This window comes from Lates calcarifer, linkage group LG23 (assembly GCF_001640805.2).
Source record: "Lates calcarifer isolate ASB-BC8 linkage group LG23, TLL_Latcal_v3, whole genome shotgun sequence".
In the NCBI taxonomy this organism is placed as follows: Eukaryota; Metazoa; Chordata; class Actinopteri; family Centropomidae; genus Lates; species Lates calcarifer.
In genome coordinates, this window is record NC_066855.1 from 8515787 (window position 1) to 8540188 (window position 24402).

General features: G+C 39.7%; 3 protein-coding genes across 6 annotated transcripts; 2 read left to right on the forward strand and 1 right to left on the reverse strand.

Moving 5' to 3' along the window:
• The first annotated feature begins 3954 nt into the window (after window positions 1–3954).
• zgc:92313 (uncharacterized protein LOC436869 homolog) lies at window positions 3955–9067 on the forward strand. Of its 2 annotated transcripts, none has more exons than XM_051066330.1 (7): window positions 3955–3973; window positions 4661–4747; window positions 4929–5038; window positions 5220–5299; window positions 6247–6518; window positions 8166–8326; window positions 8517–9067. In XM_051066330.1, the coding sequence occupies exons 2-7, from the start codon at window positions 4702–4704 to the stop codon at window positions 8769–8771; spliced, it is 924 nt and encodes a 307-aa protein (XP_050922287.1). In that variant the 5' UTR covers window positions 3955–3973; window positions 4661–4701; the 3' UTR covers window positions 8772–9067. The 2 variants fall into 2 exon arrangements, with proteins under 2 accessions (XP_050922287.1, XP_018533858.1); XM_018678342.2 differs by lacking the exon at window positions 3955–3973 and adding an exon at window positions 4352–4574.
• A 325-nt stretch (window positions 9068–9392) lies between these two features.
• On the reverse strand, window positions 9393–17402 carry mapk7 (mitogen-activated protein kinase 7). 3 transcript variants are annotated; one of them, XM_018678348.2, is made up of 7 exons: window positions 16130–17402; window positions 14534–14814; window positions 14226–14391; window positions 11871–13417; window positions 10668–11776; window positions 10336–10466; window positions 9393–9667 (listed from the first exon to the last, which is right to left on the reverse strand). In XM_018678348.2, exons 2-7 carry the CDS (start codon window positions 14808–14810, stop codon window positions 9520–9522), a joined length of 3378 nt encoding a protein of 1125 aa, XP_018533864.1. In that variant the 5' UTR covers window positions 14811–14814; window positions 16130–17402; the 3' UTR covers window positions 9393–9519. The 3 variants fall into 3 exon arrangements, with proteins under 3 accessions (XP_018533864.1, XP_018533863.1, XP_018533862.1); XM_018678347.2 differs by having other exon boundaries at window positions 16047–17402; XM_018678346.2 differs by having other exon boundaries at window positions 16015–17402.
• Window positions 17403–17543: 141 nt separating this feature from the next.
• Window positions 17544–19115, forward strand: vkorc1 (vitamin K epoxide reductase complex, subunit 1). Its single transcript, XM_018678351.2, is given in 4 exon segments — window positions 17544–17780; window positions 17782–17873; window positions 18268–18377; window positions 18612–19115. Coding segments are annotated over 4 exon segments (510 nt in total). The 5' UTR covers window positions 17544–17684; the 3' UTR covers window positions 18824–19115.
• Window positions 19116–24402: the final 5287 nt, after the last annotated feature.

Sequence of the window (24402 nt, forward strand, 5' to 3'; positions counted from 1 at the left end):
TGCAACCAGACAACTGACATTACCTGATTAAACTTAATGTTCACACTAGTGAGGATTCATTGTCATTGATCCTCATTTAAATACTTAAAAGGTCATTTTAAAAACTTTGATAAAGCTTTGACACATCCACGTACATCTGCTGTTGAACTGTATTTATTGTGCTGCTATAGTAAAATGCTGCATTCTGCAACTGCACACTGAAGCAAATATTTACAAAATTATTATCAGTGGGAAGGGAATATTAGGCTTATCACATTTCTTATTTTTTTTAAGAAATATTTTTATTCTTCATAGTAAAACACACATATAATTAAGAGTAATTTCTCAGAGATGATAAGTGGTAATATCAATAATACATGATATTGTTATTCTGCTTGATGTTATGATATGAAAAAACATGTTATGCAAATACAGACATATTTCTAGATAAAGATACGCAGCAATGTTATGCTTAACATGACATCATATTTTCCAGTTTATTTGAGACACTGATAGTGGGATAATATACAGTTAGTATCATTACTCATTAAAACATATTAAACTGATTTATAACCAGCTATTTTTGTTAAGCTGAGTCATTTTCAGCTTATCAGTAACTTATTTTATGTAATCATTATATTTCATTTGATGTACTGATTTTATAACAGATGCTAATGTCTAAAGCTATTAAACCCTACTGAGTGCTCTGATATTTGTACTGACAAAGATGACTACATAACATACAGAATCACATTTGCTTTTTAAATATTTGTCAATGTAAAATTTGTCAATGATGCTTAACATCAAAAACCAACAAAGAGAGAATACCCAAAATGTGTGTTATGGCTTGTATCAATTGTAAGAAAGCATACTCTTTGAGCTAAGTAGCTAGCTTATTTTCTTGATTAACCTATTCATGTTTTGTACATAAAACACCCGGTGTATTGAATAAAGTCCATTACAGTTTTCCTCAAATTGCTTTTTTTTTTTTTTTTTTTTTTTTGGCGAACAAGAAAAAACACCAAATTGTCAGATTTGAGAAGCTGGAAGCAGGAAATGTTTTTGCTTGAAAAATAATTTTATGTTGATCATATAATTTATAATTTGACAAATCACTTCAGCTCATATGGACAGTGTTACAGAACCATAACAGTATGTGTTTTACAGTGCTGTGAAGATGTTGTAAAGTTTATTTTTTTAACAAAAGAGCTAACAACAATGCACAGAGTTTGATTATAGCTTTTCCCAGAGCACCTTGGTATTGTTCCCTGACTACAGAGGTATTGTTCTCCTGCTATAACACACTGAGCTGAAAGCTACAGGACAATAAACAAAGGCATTGTCTGGCCCCAGAGCGGGTATAAGGAGCACCATACAGAGACCCATGGCGATAGACACACAAGGTTTGATGTGAGGCGTAACTAATGACGCAGGTATGACGGTATGTATGGTCAAGTCAAAGAGCGAGAGCAGAGTAGAACCGGGGTTTAAATATATCTCTTTGCAGCGGAAGGGAGAGAAGAAGAGAGAGATGGAAGATGGGAGCAGGGAGGCAGAGAAGAGAGATAGAGAGAGTGAAGAGGAAGTATGTGACTTTGGGGTGGGTGTAGGGGCTTGGGGATGGGGAGGGTGCCAGCTTGTTTTATTTCCGGTTGACAAGACTTTGCGCTCCCTTTCTCTCTGTCGCTCCCTCTCTCTTTCATACTCTGCTATTCTTTCTCCGCTGCCCCCATTGCTCTGTCTCTCTCTTCCACCCCCCCACCCCTTCTCTGTTACTTTCCTTCGAGACGTGCCTTGGAGAAAGGAAAGGACTTGACAAGTTCAAAGGTAAAAAGGAGCAAAAACAGTGGTTGAAGAAGCATTCAGAGCCTAAAAACTACCAGAATCAAAATACTCAAATACAAGTACAAGTACAAAGCCAGGATTCAGCATCTTAGTTAAGTGCGAGTATATATATAGAGTATATATATATATATATATATATATATATATTCTCAGCAAATGTACTTATAGTACTAAATGAGTGCCTTTTATGTAGATATCATTACACGTTGTATTATTATATTATTATTCTTGATGCATAAACATATAAGCAACATTTAATGTTTAAAGCTTGTTAAAGTGGAGCTCAGTGAAGCTACTTTCTGAACTATTAGGTAGTTTAATCTATTACGATGCTTCATATTTTAGAAACTCATTATATGTTTTGCGTAAAATCAAAATCTACAAAGTGACGATAACAAATAAATGTGGTGGAATGAAATGCACAATATTTCCCTCTGAAATGTAGTGAAATGGAAGCATAAAGAAGCTGAAAATTGGAGTATGAGTATCTCAAATTTCATACAACTTGAGTGTATTTTACTGAACTGAGAAAGAAATGGCAGAAATGGGAGACAAGAGAAAGTAAGCTAGAGAAAGTTGAGTTACAAAACTGCTTGGTTAATTTAAAACTAAGCCTAAAAACATGGTATTAACCCAGCGCACACCCTTCCATTCCCACCCCCCGTCTTCTAGCTGGTTACCCTTTTGTTTTTCCTTTATTCAGAAATCCTGGTTGCGTCTTATTGTGTTCCAGTTGTTGGAATGTGGCTTAACCTATGTGATCCCTATGTGCTGAGTGCAATAATGTGTGTGTGTGTGTGTGTGTGTGTGTGTGTGTGTGTGTGTGTGTGTGTGTGACGGCGCGTGCTTCACTGCAAAGATTCATGTAGCTCCAGGACATGCATTTTTTTTAGTGCATCTTGTTAGTTCATTCCTGTCACCTCTCTCTCTCCCTCTCTCTCTCGCCATCCCTTGCTTTTTCAGCGCTGAAGGGGGGATGGGGAAGGGGTGGTGGACGGGGCCGGGAGGGGAGGGAAGGGGGAGGCGGCAGCGGTGGAGGCAGTCACCATGGTTACAATGCCACGACAAATATTCATCAAGTCGTTAAAATAAAAACAAACGGGAGTGCATTATAATTGCTCTTACTGACTGGATCCTATAATGCATTCATATATTATGAGTGAGAGGGGCTGAGTGGAAGGGGCTCACGCACAAAAATATGCTGTTAGGGATAAAAAGTACAAATCAGCTGACCTGGAGGCAAATGCATGTGACACACACACACTCACTCGCACTAACAAACATTTCTGCTGTTTTTGTGTAACTTTATTTTTGCATTACCTGTTTATGGAATTCCCTATGAGTACTTTCGTGAGTCTCTCCTCTCTTTTCTCTTTGTCCCTCCATCTCTCGCTCTTCCTCTACTGTTGTGTAGCCCCAGGCGATACTGTGATGTGTCCTCCCTCTGTCCCTCCCTCCCTCTCCCTCCCTCTCTGTCCCTGTCACCTTCAATTGCTCTGTGAAACTAGACACACTGCCTGGGGCAGGGAGGCAGGGTGGGAGGGAGAGTTGGAGGGAGGGAGGGAGGAAAGAGAGGAAAAGAGAGAGGGAAAAATGGAGACAGACAAACAGCTCTATAGACAGACAGAAGGAATAAATATTTGGTGTCATTTTAAAAAAAAAATAGGATAACCACAGCCCAGATGTGTGGCACACTGATGCCCTGTGATAACTTCTGTTATGATTTGGCGCTGTACAAATAAAACTCACTTGAATTGACACTTTAAAAAATCAGAAGAGTAATGTTAATGTTTAAAATCCAGCCACACACATACTACACTCAAATAGCTTAGAATTATAGACAACAGAAACTCATAATTATTGCTTACATACTTGCATCTACCCAGTTCAGGACAGCGTTAACCTTTGACCTGGATGTTTTTTTTAATCCTATAAGGGATTAGAGGAGGATACATTGTGCCTTCTGTATACTTGAAACCCAGTTGTTACTCCTCTAACTGAGACCAGCTAAACTGGTTTTTGTTTTCCACCTGGAGCAAGGAACATAGGGAGTACTCCTTGTCCCTGAGTAAGAGCTGCAATGCAATCTCAACAAATTCTAAAGAAAGGAGTTTAACAGCTGGAGTTCACACAAGGCCTATTGTAGTTGGTGAGATATTAAAACTAATATAAAATCAGAGGAAACTCTTACGAAGGATGTAAACGTCATGACCTAACATGTTTTATTATTTAACCCTGTTCACACAAAAACACATGGGCAAACTGTGTCATCACTTACCAAGATATAGGATTGTAGAATAGGATTGTATATAACAGAGAAACAGGGAGATGCACTTAAGGTATTTTGTACGGGCAACCCGCTTCTCACACTCATAGCCTAACTGGAACACTGAAAAAGGATCTTTTTCTTCCGAGAAAAGAACGGAAAACGTAGTTTACCTGTGACCGTATCAGGAGAATCTGATTTGTTCGCTGTTGCATTCTTTTAAATTTCATTGGCACAGGTGGAGTAGGAGGGCGGGACCAGAGGTTTGATTGGGTGTAGGTGAGAACACAGGTAGCCAGCTGATGGCTGTCGAGGCGTTTTCTTGGAATTTGCTTGAAACCTTACTTGATGCAACCTGGATCCGTTAGGGGATTTTGTCGACGGTAAAACGGACGGAGTTTGGATTTTAACAAATGAGTTCTTTGATACAACAGTTTTTTTTATTTTTATTGCCTTGAATTTTTGTTTGAATTTCAGTCACAAGGTACCAGAAGAGGTGGGAAGGTAGAAGTAACGTTATAGAAAGAAAACTCGACTTTCGTACATATATAATTGTTGTTTTTTCTTCAGCAAGAGCTTAGCCACGTTGTTTGCCGCAAAACCCTCACAAAATGTCGCCAAAAGTACAGTTTCCAGCCATTTTTTGGTGCGTAACAGGTGAGTATCGACCACTAAATCCCCGCATCTACCCTTTGTCTGTCGTTTCTTTGTCCAGCTGTAAAACATACTGTTTGCTCTTTTAGCCAGCTAAATAAATGTTTTTATGTGTATAGTACTGTAAAATATTCATCTGCTTCGGTGTGAGTGATTTACAAATGTGATTTATGTTGATATTTAGGTATTCTGGCTTACGCTCAAGAATGTGGCCGACCACCATTAATGGAGAACAGGATTGTGGGAGGGATGGACGCTGCAGATGGGCATTGGCCGTGGCAGGTGGATGTACAGGTGGGTTAGTTTGAAACAGGTGTCAGCCACAGCATCCAGTCTTCTTTAGTATCAGTTCTGCCTGTGGGGAAGGTATATGTGTGGTTTAGTCTGGGTGTTGTTTATCAAACTGACCTGCTGAGAGAGGGATTTGCCTGTGATACAAAGGTGACTCACTCGTTTTCCTCCCCTCGGCTTCCAGAGAGGCACTGACGGTCACATCTGTGGAGGCTCCATCATCACTGAGAACTGGATCCTATCAGCCGCTCATTGTTTCCCCAAGTAAGAAAAACTCGAGCACCAATCCACAGGCTCTCTGCTTCTTTGACTCATCTGAGTCATTTTGCTGGAAATGACCACTTCTAAATGATTATTATTATTTTCACTGCACATCATATTTACTACAAAGTTCTTGCACACTGAAGGTCTTGTACACTGTGTCAAAGCACTATTAAACAGAATGGCACTCAGTAGAGCACATGTCTCCACCAAGGCTAAACAGTCTTTCACATGTTTGTGTAGCTTTTATTCAACCAGAGCCACACCTAATTTTAGTGGGTTCTTTCCTGGCCCACATCCCTGCACCAAATTGGTGCAAATTAGTTCTGCACTTTTTGTGTAATCCTGCTGACAAATAAATAAACAAACCAACAAACGGACATCGGTGAAAACAACTTTCTTGGTCGAGGTAATACAGTGAGTGCAGATGTGCATGATTTTTCATTTATTCTTCTGAAACTTTTTCCTAGAATAGACAGACATCAGGTCCATCTTAATGAACGCCTGCTTGTCATGAAACCACTTAATACCTGTTGATAATGTAAAGAAAATCTTTTGAGCTGGAGAGAAGACATCTCACGCAGAAGTTTTATTACAAACTGTACACTGGTGAAGAGAGAGAAAAATGCTGAACAATACAGAGACAAGTGTGCCAGAATAGCACTACACCAAAGTTCTGAAGATGACGAGTTTAACAGGGCGTATATAACCGTAGGTGACGCTTTTCCATACTTGACCCAAATAAGGCCAAATTATGTTCTAAATCTAAGTGTAAAGACCCTATTGGTCACTCAAATCATACCATTGACTATATGAGGCCTAGAAAATATTAAAGCACACAGGAAGTAAGAAAAATCATTTACAGAGAATATTGAATTTAAAAGTTTCACATTTCAAGTTCCCTTTGATTTCCAGTCTAGCAGGTTCCATTCTCCATCTTCCTCTTTCAGTCCGTCAGACGTGAGTTCTTACATCATCTACGCTGGCCGGTACCAGCTGAACGGCTTCAACCAGCACCAGTCGTCGCATCGCGTGAGCCAAGTGGTGATCCCGTACGGTTACGTTGAGCCTCACAGTGGGATGGATTTGGCACTGGTGCAGCTGTCCAGCCCAGTAACCTGGTCGGATCATGTCCGTCCTGTCTGCTTGCCTGCATCTGGCACTCTGTTCCCAAGTGGCATGTTGTGCACTGTCACCGGCTGGGGAAACATCCGGGATGATGGTAGGGCTGTTGATTCTTTGCATCTTTTTAGCATTTATGCAGACAACTTTTACTCAGGAGTTTAATGCTTCATCACTCACTGAGTAGCTATTTTTCTAGAACTCTGGCATTCAAACACAGTACAGACTGTGTTTTTGTGAACTGCAGCCAGGCCTTTATGTTTTTGAGTTTTATCAGGAGTTTGCATATTGTGATGAATCCTCTGAGATTATGGTCATGAATGCTTCTCTGGATAGTACACCTGAGAGAGAGAGAGAGAGTGTTTTTTTTCACTTGCCTTTCAGTCATAAAGTTGTTTTTCTTCACAGTGCAAATAATTTTCTGCTTATCTATAAATCTTATGCCACACCTGCTTTTTAGGAATGTGACTTGTTTACTTTGTCAAACCAACTACCTTTGATATGTCTCTGATAAACTGTTGTTTAATTTGAGCTTAATTATTATCGTCTTTGCTTGCATGAGTCACCTCTTTACTCCTCCTATTAACAGACTGAAACAACACACAGCTGCCCAAGAAACCTCTAGTTCTCATGTATCCAGTTACTTTTGAACCCTTGCAATTTGGGCACTATGTGTTAAAAGGGCCTGGTCTCCCACACAGTCCTTTATATTGATGTAAACCGAAATTAAAGCTGACACTCGGCATTTTAATGTAGTATCTATTATTTTATTTTAAAGAGAGTTTTAAGGACAAAAACTTTATAACTGTCCAAATACTTATGGGCCGGATGGTAAACAGGAATTATCATTTCTGTTTATGTGTGACTGCTCTCCATCGTGATGTTTTTGACTTTTCATCACAAGCAACAGGTGTCAAGTGTCAGAAAGTACACAGTGGGCAGTAATACACTTTGAATCTTAGCCATAGGTGTCATTTACAGAGCAGATGGGTTATAGGGGCCAGCCCCTTACTAGGAAGCACTATCAAGAAATCAATATGGCTGGGTTTTAATTTCAGTAGAATCACCTTGTGACATGGTCAGACTGTCATTAAATGTTGTTTTCAAACTGATATGACTGTGAAAACTGACATAATAGTTGTATGTTTCACATGTGAAGTCTGTTGTAGCATGTGACTGTGGAGTCCTTTTGCATACATTAGTCATATATTTAATGATATGATGTAATTATACCAAATAAAATGTAATACTTTTTTCCAGTGCAAAGGTTAGTGGCTTGTGGATATTTTGGTAATGAATGCAGTTAATTATCATTCCATAGCTCTAATTTACCAGGAGGTTGGCAGTTCACAGCATATTTTCATGCTCAGTACACTGTGTCAATCTCAGTTGCAATCATAAAATAATTTGCATGGTGATGGAGTGCTGGCTTGGATTGGTCTTATATTATATTACACAGTGTTAACACACAGTATTCACAAAACACAAAACAAAGAATGCAGATCCAACTGAGAACCGGTTATGTCTACACAAAGACAAAATACAAAAGAAAACACAGTCAAGATGTCTGTTTCTGTGTTCATAATTGAAGATATACACTGGGCACAAATACTAAAATTTAAAATGTCCTTTGAGCCATATTATATAGTAGCAGAAATCTTACTGACCACCTGTTCACCTACAGAAATTTAAGAGTCTAACACTCCTTTTGTTCTTCATCCTCCGTCTGTCCTCGTATCCCCCTCAGTCCCTCTGCAAGGAGTCGGGACTCTGCAGGAAGTGCAGGTGCCAATCGTCTCCCAGAGTTCATGTCAGGAGATGTACCAGACGAACCCAACGGAGCAGGTAGACATCCTGTATGACATGATCTGCGCTGGATACCAGGAGGGCGGCAAGGACTCCTGCCAGGTACTGTTGGATCAGCTGTTTTCGCTCCGCTGTGTTTACATTCACAAAGACAGAAGATGAAAAAAACGAGCATGGATTGAAAATAACTTGAATTGCTACTTTTCTGCAATCATCTACTCTTTATCCCTCTTGAGGACTGTGATACCTCCCAGTGGTGAAAGCCGAATGAGTGCATGTGTTGTTTTTCCAGGGTGATTCAGGAGGGCCGCTTGTCTGCCAGATGGTAAATGGGACCTGGGTGCAGGCTGGCGTGGTGAGTTTTGGACTGGGCTGTGCTCACACAAACAGGCCGGGCGTGTACACCAGGCTGACCAGCTACTCAAGTTTCATCAGCGACACGATACCAGAGATTAGGCTGTACGGCCGAGCTGATCGTAGCTGGTGTGGGAGGGCTGCTGTGTCGGTCAGCTTTGTGTCCACTCTGCTGATCCTGCTTCAGAGATAAACTACTTTGAGAACTGGATGTCTTAGAGGTTGAATGTAAACCAGGCCAAATGAAGGAGGTTAATCGTGAATGTGTGACTTAAGTCCGAAGTGATCCTGAATAGTCAAACTAGAAAACCGTATCTGATGTATACATGAAGCCATATTGAACAGGAAATGTACTATAACCTTAATTTTTAGTGTAACTCTGCATCACAATCTTTGAGTCAAAGTAGTTTTGATAGGTTTGTATTTTAAATCATAATTATGAGCTAAATAAATTATGTCTTCTATATTTGAAATAAATTGTTAATTTGATTCTTAAAGTCATCTCAGTGCTCTGTTCAAACTCTTAATCAGTTTGTATCATGTTATACTGTACATGGACTGATTCTTCAGCCCTCAACCGTAAATACATAATGCATAAGAGGTTCACGTTGAAATAATATAAACCTGTTTTTGGGAAAACGTTCTGTAATTTTCAGCAAAACCCTCATATTATTGTAGATGTTCCCTTTAAGTGAAATTGAAGTGATTTTGAAATGTACTGTAGTTCATCGAGCGTCCAGAGGCACAGACAGGTGACGACATGGTTTTCTTTATTATAAAGAAAGCACAGTATGTCATAATGTAAAAAGCTGTAGTGCCTATTAAAAAAGCTAGCATTTAAATTAATTTGATAAGTCTTCACTCAAGATTTTCATGCTAAAACAATCTAACTTTAACACAAATCCAAGTGTTGTCTTTTCCAATTCCAGGAGAAGGGAAAGTCAGGCGTCAGGGGGAATGGTATCGGAGAGGATCATGGGAGAGCCGAGCTGCAACTCTTGCTGCAGAGATTCCAGATCAGCTGGAGTCATGCGGTGAACCTCGCTCCAATCAGATAAGAGCGAGGCCGAGAGGGGAGCTGAGTCGAAACTGATGAGAGAACAATACAGAAAGCATTAAGAGTGTATGTACGTCTCCAGCCCCCTTACTGTTTTTCAGTGCTTGGTCAAAGCTCATAAAATGCACTTTACACTTTGCTGCTTTGGCACTTTTAGAAGTCATTTACAGTGTAGTTTATTAAGTTATCGTCGACTAAATAATTTACTAAAAGTAAACCATGGACATTGAAAACATGACCTAGGCATGTCCATGTCCATCTGACACTAGTTTCCATATAAAAGGTTGAATGTTTATTTGTATAACTGTAGGACTATTAATGACCAGCCCGCTGATAGTCATTATCAACGGCCAAGATTTTCTGTCATGACGGTAAAGAATGATTGCAACTCTAATATATCATAGCCACAAAAAAAATAGTTGATTTGGAAATCAAATAAAATTTGAAACATACACTTCTCCAGCTTATTAGGTATATCTCTGCTAAAACTAATGCAGTCTAATACAACAGTTCTACAACAAATCCTCCTTTCACAAAGGTTATAATGTTCAGTTTTTGTTGGAATGGTTTTTAGAGGTGTTGATTCAACTGTCTGGTCATTTTGGAGGCTGCAGGTTGTGATGCTGAAATTCTTCGGTACAGCTGCAGAGCCAAATTTGCCTCAATTGTAACTATAAGCTCAGGCTGTATTAGACCTCACCTGTCCCGGTCACAGTGTTGCAGGTCTGTGAGAGACTGGTTGAGAAGGTCATCCAGGTCAAAGCCCACACCGTACCCAGCGCCACTGCCTTTGGGGGTGACTGAGAACACTGGGGGTAAAATGTCCTCCACCTGACAGGAGAAAAGGGGGAAACATTAGGTCAACTGAACTTTGTATCCTTCAGATCAGTTCAAGGCAAGCAGAGAGCTGTGACATTTAAGGCTTGTACATATGCAGAATGTTTTTGTACAGCAGTAATAATGAAAACACCACCAATGCTCTGTTAATACATTTGATAGGTCACAACACAGCAGAAGAAACCTGAGACAAACCTGGGACTTTGACAGCTGCAGCGTTACTGTGTGGATGTCAGGGGCAATGGAGGGCCCTTGCTGCCCTGTATCTGTGAATCCTAAGCTCGGATGAGGCTGCGAGGGGACCCCTAAAGCCCCACAGAGGGCATTTGACTGCGGCCCAGATTTCTCTCCTGAGGCGGGGCACAGCTTCTCCATCGGCCCAGTGCTCGTAGTCGAGTGGGAGTTGAGGTTATTTTGGCCTCCGATATCCACATTCCCATTTGTCTCTCTGGTGCTTAGTGTTGGAGCTTTAGTTAAGAAACTCTCCAGCGGCAGCAGCTGTGACTGAGGCTGAGGGTCGGGTTGGGTTTGACTTTGAGTTTGGAGCTGGGGCTGGAGAAAGCTTGACGGTAGAGGTTGCTGTTTCCTGTTTTGTTGTGGTTGCTGGGGTGGTCTCGTGTCTAATTGCTGCCCACTCCAATTCCCCAAACAGTTGAAACCACTTTGTCCGTTGCTCTCATTGTGAGGTTTGAGCGTGTTGCTTTTAACAAAGCCACTAGTGACAGTCATTATATCTAACCCTCCACTTACAGCAACAACTATATCTGCAGGAGGTTTCCTCTGGTTCATGGGGAAGAGTAACGATGGTTGCTGGGTGCTGGGAGGCTGAAACAAGCTTGCCTGGTTAGGTTTAACTTGAGAGATTAACTGTTCATGAGACTGAATCTTCCTTGCGTCCTTGTCTGTTTTATTGTTCAGAGCTCCTTGGAGGTTATCACGAACAGCTACACCCCTGTGTGAGGTCACATTACAGTCTTTACTCTTTGCTCCATCGTTACTAGAAATCAGAGATTTCTCATTGCGACTGTCCATCATCTTCGTCCAGCGCTGCAAAAGGCTTTTGTCGTTGTCGCTCAGCAGAACCCCGCCCAGCGAGTCCCCCTGCTTTCCCTCTCTTCTCTCCTTTTCCTTCATTTTCCTCTCCCTCTCCCTCGCTCGTTCCTGCCTCTTCCTTCTCTTCTCCTCTCGTTCTCGTTGACGCTCCTGGGCTGTGACAGGCCGACGCGATTCTGAAACAGATGACAGGGAGGACAATATACCTCCTCCTCCGCCAGCATCCATGCCCAGTGCAGACGTACCTCCATCTGCAAAGAAGACATCAAAATAAGCTAAAGGGTGATGTGTCAATGGTGTGCATTATAAATATTAATATATATATATGGGGGACAATAAACTTACCACTCCTGGATTTATTTCTGAGAGCTGATTTCAATAAAGCTGCTTTCAGTGCAGCTTTAGTATCCTCTGAAATTGCTCCCTCTTTTCTGGTTCCCTCTCCTGCACCTGTAGGAGGCCTGGCATTCTTGGACAGTGATTGTGAAAGGGACTGAGACAGTGACTGGGCTTGTGCCGCAGAGAGCGAAAGGGAAGGCACAGTGGTGGGTAGGGGTGTCATGGTCTGTGCTGGCGTTGCAGGAATACTGGTGGGAGCCTGGGTCATGGACTGGCTCTGGGTGGGCTGAGTCAGTGGAGCTTGACTACTGGTTAGCTGCTCCTGTGCCTCACTGTCTCTCATAGTTTCTGAGGGGGCGTCCTGACTAGACACTGGTGTTGTTAAATCTATCGTCTCCGGCTGACCGCTGTCTGAGTTGGCACTGGGCATGTCCACGTCAACTGGGCCACTTTCATTTTTGGAGAGGAGAAGCAGATTATGCGTCACACGAGGTGGCCCAACTTCTAAAAGGGATGCAGGCTTATTAAAGGTTTGCATCTGATTTGTAAAGGTACAATTCCCTTTTGCTGGTGTATGGTTTTGTTGCTGTTGAGGTTTCACTTCTCTCATTTGCTGTATCTGTGCTGCTTGAGAGTGTTGTGCCATGGGAACCAGAGTCGATTTTGTGAGGCTGACAGCTGAGGCCTGAACATTGCACTGGTTGCTTCTTTGTGCTGCAGCTCCGCCATTAACCCTTGCCAAAGGCCTGAATTGCAGCCTCTGACGACAGCTCTGTTTGTTTCTATGAAAGTCCTGGATCTCCATCAGAATTGCCTCTTTAATTTGTTCCTTGTTCATCGGAAGCTTGTCAAATTCAAAGTCAAATGCTGGCACACAAATCGGCTCATCATCTGGATCATGGTACTTGCCCAGGTAAGGATGCTCCAGTGCTTGTGTCACACTTATTCGTTCACGAGGGTCAAAGCGCAACATGGCTGCAAGCAGGTCCAAGGCCTCTGGTTCGGCTTGTGGGTAGAGTTTGGCCAAAGGCACAGCCAACCGTGATGGAAGACTCTGAACGTATGAGCGTACTCGGTCAGCTCTAATAGCACCAATTAAACCCTCAGGGGGAGTGCCTAACACATTCAAAATTAGCTGGAGCTGGTGAACATAGTGCCTCCCGGGAAAAAGCTGCTTACGCCCCAACATTTCAGCAAAGATGCAGCCCACAGACCACAAGTCAATGGCCAAGCTATAGTGATTCAGAGACAGCAGGAGTTCAGGGGCACGGTACCATCGAGTTGCCACATATTCAGTCATGAAGGAATGAGACTCCTCGGGGTGCGAGCTGAGACCCCTCGCCATGCCGAAGTCACCAATTTTTAGCTCACAGTTCTCATTCACCAGCAGGTTGGAGGGTTTGAGGTCACGGTGGATGACATTGGCAGAGTGCACATATTTAAGGCCACGGAGCAGCTGGTATAGAAAGTAGCGTGTGTGCTCAGGAGTGAGCGTCTGAGCAGAGTGTATGATCTGGTGCAAGTCGCTCTCCATGAGGTCCAGCACCACATACCTGTCAAAACAGGAAATGGAAAAGTGAGTTAAGCTTTTTGACGGGTGCACAATCTGCTTTCTTGACAATCAGAGCTAAAGTCATTTTGATGTACTGCCTAAGCAGAGTGAACTTTGGACATGTGAAAAAAAAAGTATCTAATAGTAATGCACAGTGCTAAAATGTCCTCAAGGAATACAATTAACATTTACAGCAGAAAATTACATTGTATGAGTTCCAAAATTCACTCTGCCCATAGGAACTGGCCTCAGAGGAGTATATCTCTCCATTCTTTTGTTAGGTTGATATGTGATTGATATATGTTTTAATAAATACAATAGTCTAACCTGAAATATTATGTCTCTCAATTACAAAACCAGCTTAGTACAACTGCCACTGATAGAATGGTGTTAAAAATAAATGTTTTTGTGGAGATGGATTTTAATCTCTATTGGAATTGGCCATGTTTTTTCAATTTCTGAGATTCATAGATTTTTCAGACATTTTTTTAAAATAATGCTTGAGGATTTTGGTTGTGGATCAGAATTACTGACTCCTCACAATGGGTGAAAAATGCAACTATTTAAACAGTCAGAGGTGAAAACTGTTATCCACTGACAACATGTGAAATGCCTCTAAGTTAATATACTGATGGAAAGTGTGGTTGTTTGTGCCTGACTTGACCAAAGTTATACATCCAAGTTATTGTAAAACATTTTCAGATATTTATTAATAAACTTACAGAGTTCTACAGACATTTCTGTCCTGAGGAGGAACTCTTTGTGTGTGTCATCTGCCATCAAACTTACAATGAAAAAAAGGTACGTACACAGACTTGAAGGCAGATTGAGGGAGGTTTGGCTGCAGGATGTCCTTGATGGCAATAATATTGTCATGTTTGAAGTGCTTGAGAATCTTGAGCTCTCGCAGGGTTCGTTTGGCATTTGTCAACACTTCAAAAGCATTGGAAATCTTCTTTATCGCCACCTGCTGGCCTGTGAAATGCAAATATGATTCAGTGACAAACAGAGGGAAAGGGTGTACAACTGAGTTTCACTGACAATGTCAACTGATTATGAATTTTCAAATTTATCACTGAGCATTGTAATACAGAATGAGCTGTGTGTGTTGCCCTACCACTGTCCCGTCTCCTGGCAGATGAAACAACTCCATAGGCTCCCGTGCCGATGGTTTCTATGATATCATACTCCTCTCCAACGTCAAACTTCACATCCAGAGAGTGTGCTTTGAGCAAAGCCAAGTTTTTAGCTGCTGTGCTGGTGTCTGTAGTTCCTCCTGTTGCCTCGACTCCCCGCTGGTTTTGGTTTTCTCTGCTTTTGTCAGTGGCCATTCTTTCAGGTGACATGCCCACAGGTTGACTGTTTTTACTTTCTCCACCCTCCTTAGTCGACATCTTTCTGCAAAGAATCAAAGACAGTAGATTGAGAGGTATTCGTTGTTATTGTCTTACATCTTTACTGCAGTATTACGGACGTTAAGTACTGCCTCTTTTTATTCATTCCCCTTGGAATGTTTTATTATTTTCAACTCTGAATCAAAGAGAATTTACTGTCATTTGTGCCTGGGCTAGGAGAAGAGATTTTCCCTCTCAATGCCCATGCAACCTGACAAAGCTCAAGCTGTTTTGCATTAGACAATAGTGCAATAATCACTCAACTACTTGATGGGTCGATAAAGGGAAAATGAACTGGCAACTAATTTGATGATCGATTTTTCACTTCAACTCAAATTCAACCAAAAATATCAAACAAATGCTTGTTCCAGTTTCTCAAATGTGAATATTTGCTTCTTTTCTTTACTCTACATGATTTTAAACTGTGTATCATCAGGTTTTGGACAGTTGGTTAGCCAAAATTTTAATTTGTTTTTTTAAGCTCTTGGAAATGTTTTACTTTTTCTTTACTAGACAAAATGATTAAGCAATTATTAAAGGAAATAAAAAGCAATTAATAAATAATTGATAATAGAGATAATCATTAGTTGCAGTGGTCTTTAATAAATCAACAGTACCACCTGGTAAGGTTGGGAAATCATGTGACCTACCCACAAAAAACCTGTCACAATGCTGTCAATATCCTTGCTTTGACAGCTACAATTAAACAAGAAGCCAAATAGAAAGCTACCGATCCTGGTGTGAATTAAACAGGCAGCATTTCTGTTTCTTTGTGAGCCAAGTTATTAACACCCGAATTGAACTCCACAGAAAACCCTTTTCTGTCGGGGCCCTCAGGAGCCACATCAGGACTCAATCAGGACCAGTGGTGACCACTATTACAACACAGACTGAATGGCCATACAGATGATAAAACTAAGCAGTTGGTAAGTCACACCGTTGAATTCATTTTTAAATGCTGATAAATTGACTGTGGTTATTAAAATGAGCTGACAAGACAGAAGCGAGGCGTGACTTTCACACGCTTTAGGCCTGGCAGTCAAGTGGCCAAAACCTGTAGCTCTTGGTCCAAAGCCGACTCCACATTAAAGCTGGAATCCGCTTACAAACAGACGACAAACCCGCGAGGAGCTGTCTTTAAGGTACGACTACTTTCTGTCCAACAGAGGGATTAAATAAACTAACTCCATGATAAAGACCTTACCCACTCTTGACGCAGGGGCGTAGGCTAGTTACCTGAAGCTCAGGCTTTCAAGAAACGTTGAACCATCCTTTCTTTTCTTGGTTATTTAACCAAAAGTGACATCACACGGACGTACCTCTAAGTAACGGAAGAGACTTTCACCATGTGAACCAACCACAACATCTGTAACTGTGTTTTTAATCCCGTAGTAACACGGCTATATCTTGTTTTTGTCTGCCGCCTCCTCCTAACAGTTCCGCGTTGCGTTTGAGTGACGTGTGACGGATCAACGAGACGAGGCAACTTCCAAGTGACTGTCCAATAGGAGCAGAGGACGTGGTAGGAGGCGGGACAATACTGCAGATAGTAGGGTCTCTGTTTTTGGGTGGTGGTGACGCTGTTTTCCAGAAGTTCATTAGTTAGGAGGGGCTACATTTGGACAATTTACTTAAAGTACTTAAAGCTCTTTTCAGGTATGATGAATCTAGAATAAAAATCGTTTAGAACAGTAGCTATCATTATTACCGAAAAATAGGTAGAAGAATAGACTGATGACTACCGTAACTGCTATAATAACACAGGAGCAGAGACAGAGAGACTGATAATACAAAAAAGGAAAGTATAGGAAAAAATAGATAATTACAAAGAAAAAGTGTCTGGAAGTAGGAGTTATGCACAGTGGTCAAAAGTTACTAAGTACATTTGCTCAAATAATGTACTTGAGTACAATTTTGACACTTTTTACATCTAGTTGATTACATTTCAGAATTCAATATTATCGTCTTTACTCCATTACATTTGTTGATATGCTTTTGTTACTGGTTACTTTAATACTCAAGATTTAAGTCAAAAACGCGTTAGGTTACAATATCATGGCTGGTTGGTATCGTTTAATTAAACTTTGTTTTAGGAATATGCACCATCTGAACACAATATAAACTAAAATCAAGACTGAAAATTAGGTTTTGTCACAGGGCCTCTGCGTAAGACAATATTCTGTGATAATGCAAGACCCATCTTAGTTGTTATTGTATCCTAGTGAAGCTGATTCTTAGTTTTTGGGGCCTGCATGCAAGGTCTTGATCAACTACAACATTGAAATCCAGCCAAAAACATAATCCAGGAATGTTCTGTATGATAAGTACTTTGACTTGTGATTTTATCTAGGCTACATCTGGCAGATACCTCTGTACTTTGGTAAATTTTTGAATGCAAGACTTTTACTTGTAATATGTATTTTTACACTGTGGCATTGCTGTTTTTATTCAAGTAAATATGAGTAATTTTCCACCACTGATTATATATTTAGCACAGTGTGAGTAGACAGGAGATTGTACTGTAATTATGTACAGATCAAGCTCTAAACGGGGAAAGCTTGAACATGCATGACATAAACAGTGGGGGCAGTTGTTAAATTTTCCCTGAGGCCATACAGACTGAAGTCCACAGTACATACACAGTAAACACCCCCTCTGGCTGGTCCAACATCTGTACCCGACTGTCCAATGAAAGACAGCTGCAAAAATCGACCAGACCAATCAAAAGCCAGAATCTGGCTTTTAACACGTCGCCTTCAGCAGGAGGACAGTTTAGTGAAGACTGAATGAAAACCCTGAAGCGGACTGAGACACTGTAACTTATCTTTTAACTGTTTGGAGTCGTGTCACAAATCAAAGACGTCCTCTGAAAACATGGCAGCGGTTGGTATTCAGAGGATGCCGACATGGGAGAGAAAGGTGCGCGTGTTTTTGTGCGTTTTTGGCTTGGTGCTGTCTGTTTACGCGCTTCCACGTCGAGCTGTCCCGGGAGAGAAACCCAGATTACAGGGCGATGTGCGACCTGGGGGAGTCTGTGAGCTGCTCCAAAGTTTTCACGTCCAGGTAGGTGTTTTTTTCTTTTATTCCTGTTTTAATGCTTCACGTCCGTGCTGTTGTGTAGAACCAGCAGTCCTCGACTTGCTCTTTATCGAGCATTGGCTCCTTTCATGATTTAACTTTTGCCTATAAACTGTGAAATCTGAATATTTTCCTGGCAGTTCCAGCCTCTTTCATTGCCACGTGTTACATTCCTCTGGAAGTACTTCTCATCAGCTACTATTTTACACTTTGAGAGTAGATATCCCTTCACTTCACTTGCCCTATCAAAATACATTTCATCAAAGAATCCCTCCATGCCTGATCATTTTTATGCAAATTTAAAGCAGTATGTAAACTATTTTTTCGTTTTGTTTTCAATAATGACTTGTTCTTACTGTTTCCCTCTCTTTTTTGTCAGATGGGGACGTGGTTTTGGTTTGGTCCAGTTCTTTGTGGCCAAAGATAGCCCTCTGAACCAGCCCAACAGCGTGCTTGGCATCATATTTTACACTCTGCAGATGGGCCTTGGTTAGTCTCTCATTGTTCTCTGCAAATTATAGTGCAGGGTTGTGCATTTTTAGGCAAAATATTCCAGAATTTTGTGAAGGTATTTCAGTATTGCATATTTTTAGTATAGCATTATTTTTGATTGTTGCACAGAATTATCCTTTAAGCCATTAAGTCAAGCTTATCAGTCATAGATTATGAAAATCTCTTGTCGTTTTCTTCTCTTGATGATCTGAAAACTTTGTTTTTTTGCAGGTCTGTCACTGTCCAAGAAAGCAGCAGTGTTTTTGGTCTTCTCCTCCTGGGTGTCGGTGGCCGGCTCGCTCTATCTTGCATGTATTCTCGCCTTTGTTCTTGGGGATTTCTGCATGGTCTGCGTATCAACATATATTATCAACTTTGCATTACTCTTCACCAACGTCAAACGAAGGAGAGCAATTGAAGCAATGAAGGAAAAGGCTGGATAGACTGTGCTACTTGTAAAATTCAACACCTTCTTCTGTTTTTTTTCTGCTGAGCCACACTGGATCTGAACAAACAACAAATGAACAAATTCTGTTCACACACACACACACACACACACACACATATATATATATATATATATATATATATATATATATATATATATATATATAATTTCAGAGAAAAAGGACTGGATGTGACTGGATGATCTTCAGAACAGAAACTTGATAAAGCAGCAGTCATTTTTGTATATCATGATGCATTTGTTATGCTAATTACACATTTTGAACACTACTACTTGTCTTGTGTGATTTAAGCCTGGCTTGTGAAGTCCACAGACATCCTAAAAGTGGATATACACTGAGTACAGTAAATTACCAGGTGATAAAGCAATACTGTGTCTTGCAATTACTCAGTCTCACCAATAGATGGACCTAAATGCCAAATATTATTTCAATTCCCTATTCAAATAACAACAGAGCTTTTTGGCTACTTTTTACCAAGATGTAGGGAAGTTTAACCTTTGTGTAGGAAATATTCTCTTTTTAAAAATACTTGAAAGTTATCATCATGTAGTGCATGGTGAAAGGGGACACAAGTCAAGTTTAGTGCTCTATTTTAAGAGACATAATCTACTATTACATGCATGACTGAAATAGGATAACACAAAAAGTCTAAAGAAACTAGTTTATTTTTCATAGGCCTATAGCCATAGTTAGGCACACAGTGACATCCTGAGCAGTATGAAGTCTGTCCTCTAATCAGTGCACAACAGAGAATTTGCTCAAAGTAACAAGACTCACTCTTTGCAGGTGTAAATGGTAAATACAGTATACTATAGAAACCCAAACCCACAGAGAAACAGCTGAAAAAACTGCAGCAATTTGGAAAAGGGGATTTTCTAACAGTGTTCTCTTACAGGTGGCTCAAGCAACAAATTTGCAGACACTGTTACTGAGGTGGTGCACAATAGTGGTGCATTGTCCAAATCTGCAGGTCTGTAACAATTTTATTTTATTTATTTAAACAGGGACAGTGCATGCTGCTGAAACTCTTCATACCTACTTTATAATGGCATAGGCATTATAAGGAACAACATGTCCAGAACTGCAGCTCTGCAGAAAGCTGGAACTACAACTAAATTATGTTACTTAAAAACTGTAAAGTCATCTTATGGTACAATTAGAGATAAATTAATGAAATATTTTATTAACCTTTTGCACAAGTCATTTTATTTATCAGTGATATATATTAATTATTGCTTTATTTCTGTTCAGTCTCTACTATCTATAAATCTATAAAAAAAATTTGGCTCAAACTTGTGAAATGTGAATCATTTGCACTTCTTAGAATCATTTTGCCATATGATCCTTAGTTATCACATCTGTAGTTTAGGATGTCAGCCAAGCTGTATGACTTCACCTCTGCTACCACAGAACACTATGACTGTCATCAAAGCATCTGATAAGTAATCACATTGTCCACAATTCTATTTTACATGAGTTTACTGAGTCCAGAGTCCAACAATGCACAAATATGTGGCTGATAAGAAAAACCTTGTTAAATAAAAAACACAAAACAAAGATTAGACCTCAGTCAAGAAGAACACACACACACACAAAAAAGAACGGCTACAAAAGCATTTTCTTTAACTGAAAAATGTGACTCTTAACTTGCAAAATATTCTCCTACTGTAATATTATCACATTGCAGATAAGCACTGTAGATGAAGTTAGAAAGTAGATGGGTGGAGCAGTTTTAATAATGAAAAAAACAATGTATCTAATTTTCTAATTTCTGTTGGATTGATGATAGACGAACACATAAAGTAAGAATATTTAAAACTGACATGAAAACATTATTTTGATACATGAAATTAGAGCTGCAATTATTAGTTAATTAGTCAATCCTGAAAATGTTCTGATAACTGATTAATTATTTTTCTGATTCCAGCTTCATGAACATGAAAATGTTTTGCTTTTCTCTGTTTTATGTAATTGTAAAGTGAAGGTTTCAGCACCTTTTGTCTGTCTTCCACATGCCACTTGTCTTGCAGTGTGGACAGATGGCACTTTGGGAGAAAAACACCAATGACAACATTCATGGTTAATTTTAGCTTCTTTTCAGATTGTATCTCATGAACTCCAACATTCACATGATTATTTACTCTTTCACTTATCCCCCCTTCACACAGATTCCTTCCTACATAGTAGTTTTCCACAAAATTAAAGTGGATTCTTAATAACAGGTGACTCACTCAGTTGTCATCTTCATGTCATCCTGACAATGCTGCTTCTCCTCTTTGAGATAGTGGACGAGCCTGCTTTGCTCCTACCTCAAGCAGTGGTCTGGAGCAATACTGTGAACCATAAAGGTTGCATTTTTCCAACCACTGAAATAAAGTAGCACAACTGAACTTCCTTCATTTGGTGTGAATGCACACGTCTCTTGAGTTTAATTCATCAAGTGCTGCAAGAGGTTCCAGATTTTTTGTGACAACATTAGCATTTGTCATCGACAATAACATGTGAAAGCAAGAGTCACATACAGTAAATCTCTGCATTATCAATTTCTCAAGTGAGCTGGGATCAACTCGGCAGTGCAAACACTAATAACCTCAGATCAGTTATGATAAAACTAAATCAGATCTGCGCCCATATTTAGTTTTAACGTCTGCATGTCAATTCTCCATTTTTGACAGGAATAGGTAAAAAACTATAATTACAGCCTAATTGTATTTCTCAGGTATGTTTGATCACGCAATCATTCCAGGAAGGAGGAAAGCATTAAAACTTGAATGGAAGGCCTTGTTTTTTACTTATTGTCCAACAATGGGCTGCTGCCTGTTTAATGTACTGGAGAAGATTTGTGACGACACAGAACTTCAGTCTTTGTTATTTATTAATAGTGAAAGGTGATAGGTCAAACTCATATTGTGCTCATATTCAACAACTTTTGTTTCCTTACAATCCTGTGAGTGCATCCAGAAAATGCCCACGTAAGCGACATCAGCATGTAGCAATCTACTACTTCGTCTCAGGGCAGCAGTAGTAGTTGCATATGAATTGTATTATTATTAAGTTTGTTGTGCATTTTTTCTAGAAAAGTATTAAAAACACTTTTTAGTACTAAATGATAAAGGAAGTCACTATTATGTCCTAATATGACAATTGAATGGGCATTAAATTTCACTGAGAGCAAGGCTAGAGAAATATTACGTAAGCAAACAGCATGCTTTGTCACCCATCTGCATCAATTCAAGTTTTGAAATGTTATGTAACTGCATTTGAAAAGGGTTTTCTCCTTACTGTCAGAATGCATATTTGCACTTAAAGAATACACAAAAGATGAAAGATGAGGTGTTAAGGTTACAGCCATAACATGACCTTATAGCAAGCTATTGTTTTTTTTGTTATGTGAACAACGTCTTCAACATGTCAGCAGGAGCTGCTCATCACTCTGGTCGAACGCCTTGGCTTTGTGTTTGGTTTCTTTTTTTAGGCATTGCAGTGAAAGACAAGTGCAGTAGTTCTCAGCGATGAGTTGTTGTGTAAAGGTGCTGGTTGAAATGTTTAAGTATACAGATGGGTTACTTATTAAAGGGAAAACTTGAATAAATGAGTGCAGCCATAACAAATGCAAATACCTCTATACAGGGTAGGGCTCACTGAATGTGTTTTTTTGTATTATTTGAAATGTTCATAACTTAGCTGTGGAGGAGCTTGTGGTGACAATTTTAAGTAGTGAACACTTTCAGTACAGTTGGCTTGAAATCCTCAATGCTTCAACACAGCTTCATCTACCTCATAGCAAATGACTTGCACATCTCAACCCAACTGATGTGGGAGATTTTGGATTAATGTGTTAGACAGCACTCTCTCCACCACCATCACCAAAACACCAAATCAGAGGATATCTTATGGTTGGATGTTGTTTATCCTTCCATTAGAGAATCTATGACAAGGAAGCAATGAAGCTGTTTTGGAGGCTCAAGGTAGAACAACACCTTACTATGACACTTCCATTAGTTTGTCACCCATCTGTATCAATTTATTTGACACATGGGTATGTGCTGTGGTTAGATTACAACACTGCAGCTGATTAACCCCTTTCTATCCAACAAACCCCATAACCCCTATCTGATAATTGTTGTTTTTGATTGTGATGAATGATGCCAGTGGTTTGTGTTATGAGTTAGAATTACTCAATATGAAAACACACATTACTAATAGATATATTTCTCTTAATCAGATTAGAAATATTAGAGAAGCATGTATTTTTAATATAATGAGCTATAAGCATGAGTAGCCTGAATGTTACATGCTGTCTCATCAGCATTACACAACAGGTAGTTGTAACCAGTGACATAACCAGGATGTGTTTTGTCACTGAAACAACATTTTTCATCTCTACGCACCAAGCCAAGGTGCTAAAATGCTCCATTGTCCCACAAACAATGACAGCAGACAGGATTTGGTCACATCTTGTGAAAATGTTCCACTGCAATGTGTTTCTCAAGTGTGGGACATGTTAGGTATTTGCCCTCACAATAGGTTTAGAGAAATGTCACATTAACTGGTTTTACCGCACGCCTTTGCTGTGGACACAGAGGAAGAGAAAATGTGAATATCTCAGTATTTTTTAAATTTATTTTTTAAATGTATTTATTTTTGGGGGGTGGGGTATACAATGCTAGTATTTCTTCTACACTTAATTTCTATCTAGTCGTGTCTGTGCGTTGCAAATCTCACATCATCATTAATTCTTAAATGGACTTATAGTAGGGCAGTGGCCTACTATGTACATATTAAATAACATTACAGGAATACTTTTCCACAAAAATTACACAGTAGGAACAAGGAAATTGTTCATTTGCTTACTGACTGGTAAATGGGGTGCCTAGTGGGAGGGGCACACATCATGGCAGGTTACTGGTCAACCCAAGCATATAAAGAGTCACAAACAAGAACAGGGCAGTCACACAATGGCTTTGAAGAAATGTATCTGCGTTCTGATTCTGACAAGTCTTTTATCTGCAGGTAAGTCACACTTGACAGTATCTGAAATTTTATCTAATGTGACTTTTGAAGCTGTTCTGATTTAGTGACTGAATTTCTTACCACTTGGCATCACGAAGGGTAACTGCTGTGTATTTTCTGTGGATTGATGTTAGATGATGATCATCCAAGTAGTTGGTGCAGTAGTTTGGATCAAGCTGTTATTGAGACAAAGTACAATTTCACTTAAAATTTAACAAAGTCACCAGGAGCAGCATCATATATTCATATTATTCTTCAAAGTAAGAAAATATAAATAGAAAGGAAATATGTCTAAAAAAATTTGACAGCATGACCAAACACTTGCTGATTCAATTTAATATCTTAAATTCATTAAACTCATTTTTTCAGGTCCAGTTAAGTGTCAGCATCTAAAAACTAGCTTTCACACTTCAACATGAGTTTTTGTCTAATATAGCAATTATTGCCAGTGTATTGCAATAATTGTCTTTAAATGAATATCTTTAGATGGAAATAAGGAAGATTTGACATATTGTAGAGTAATGAAATAATTACTTATTTTC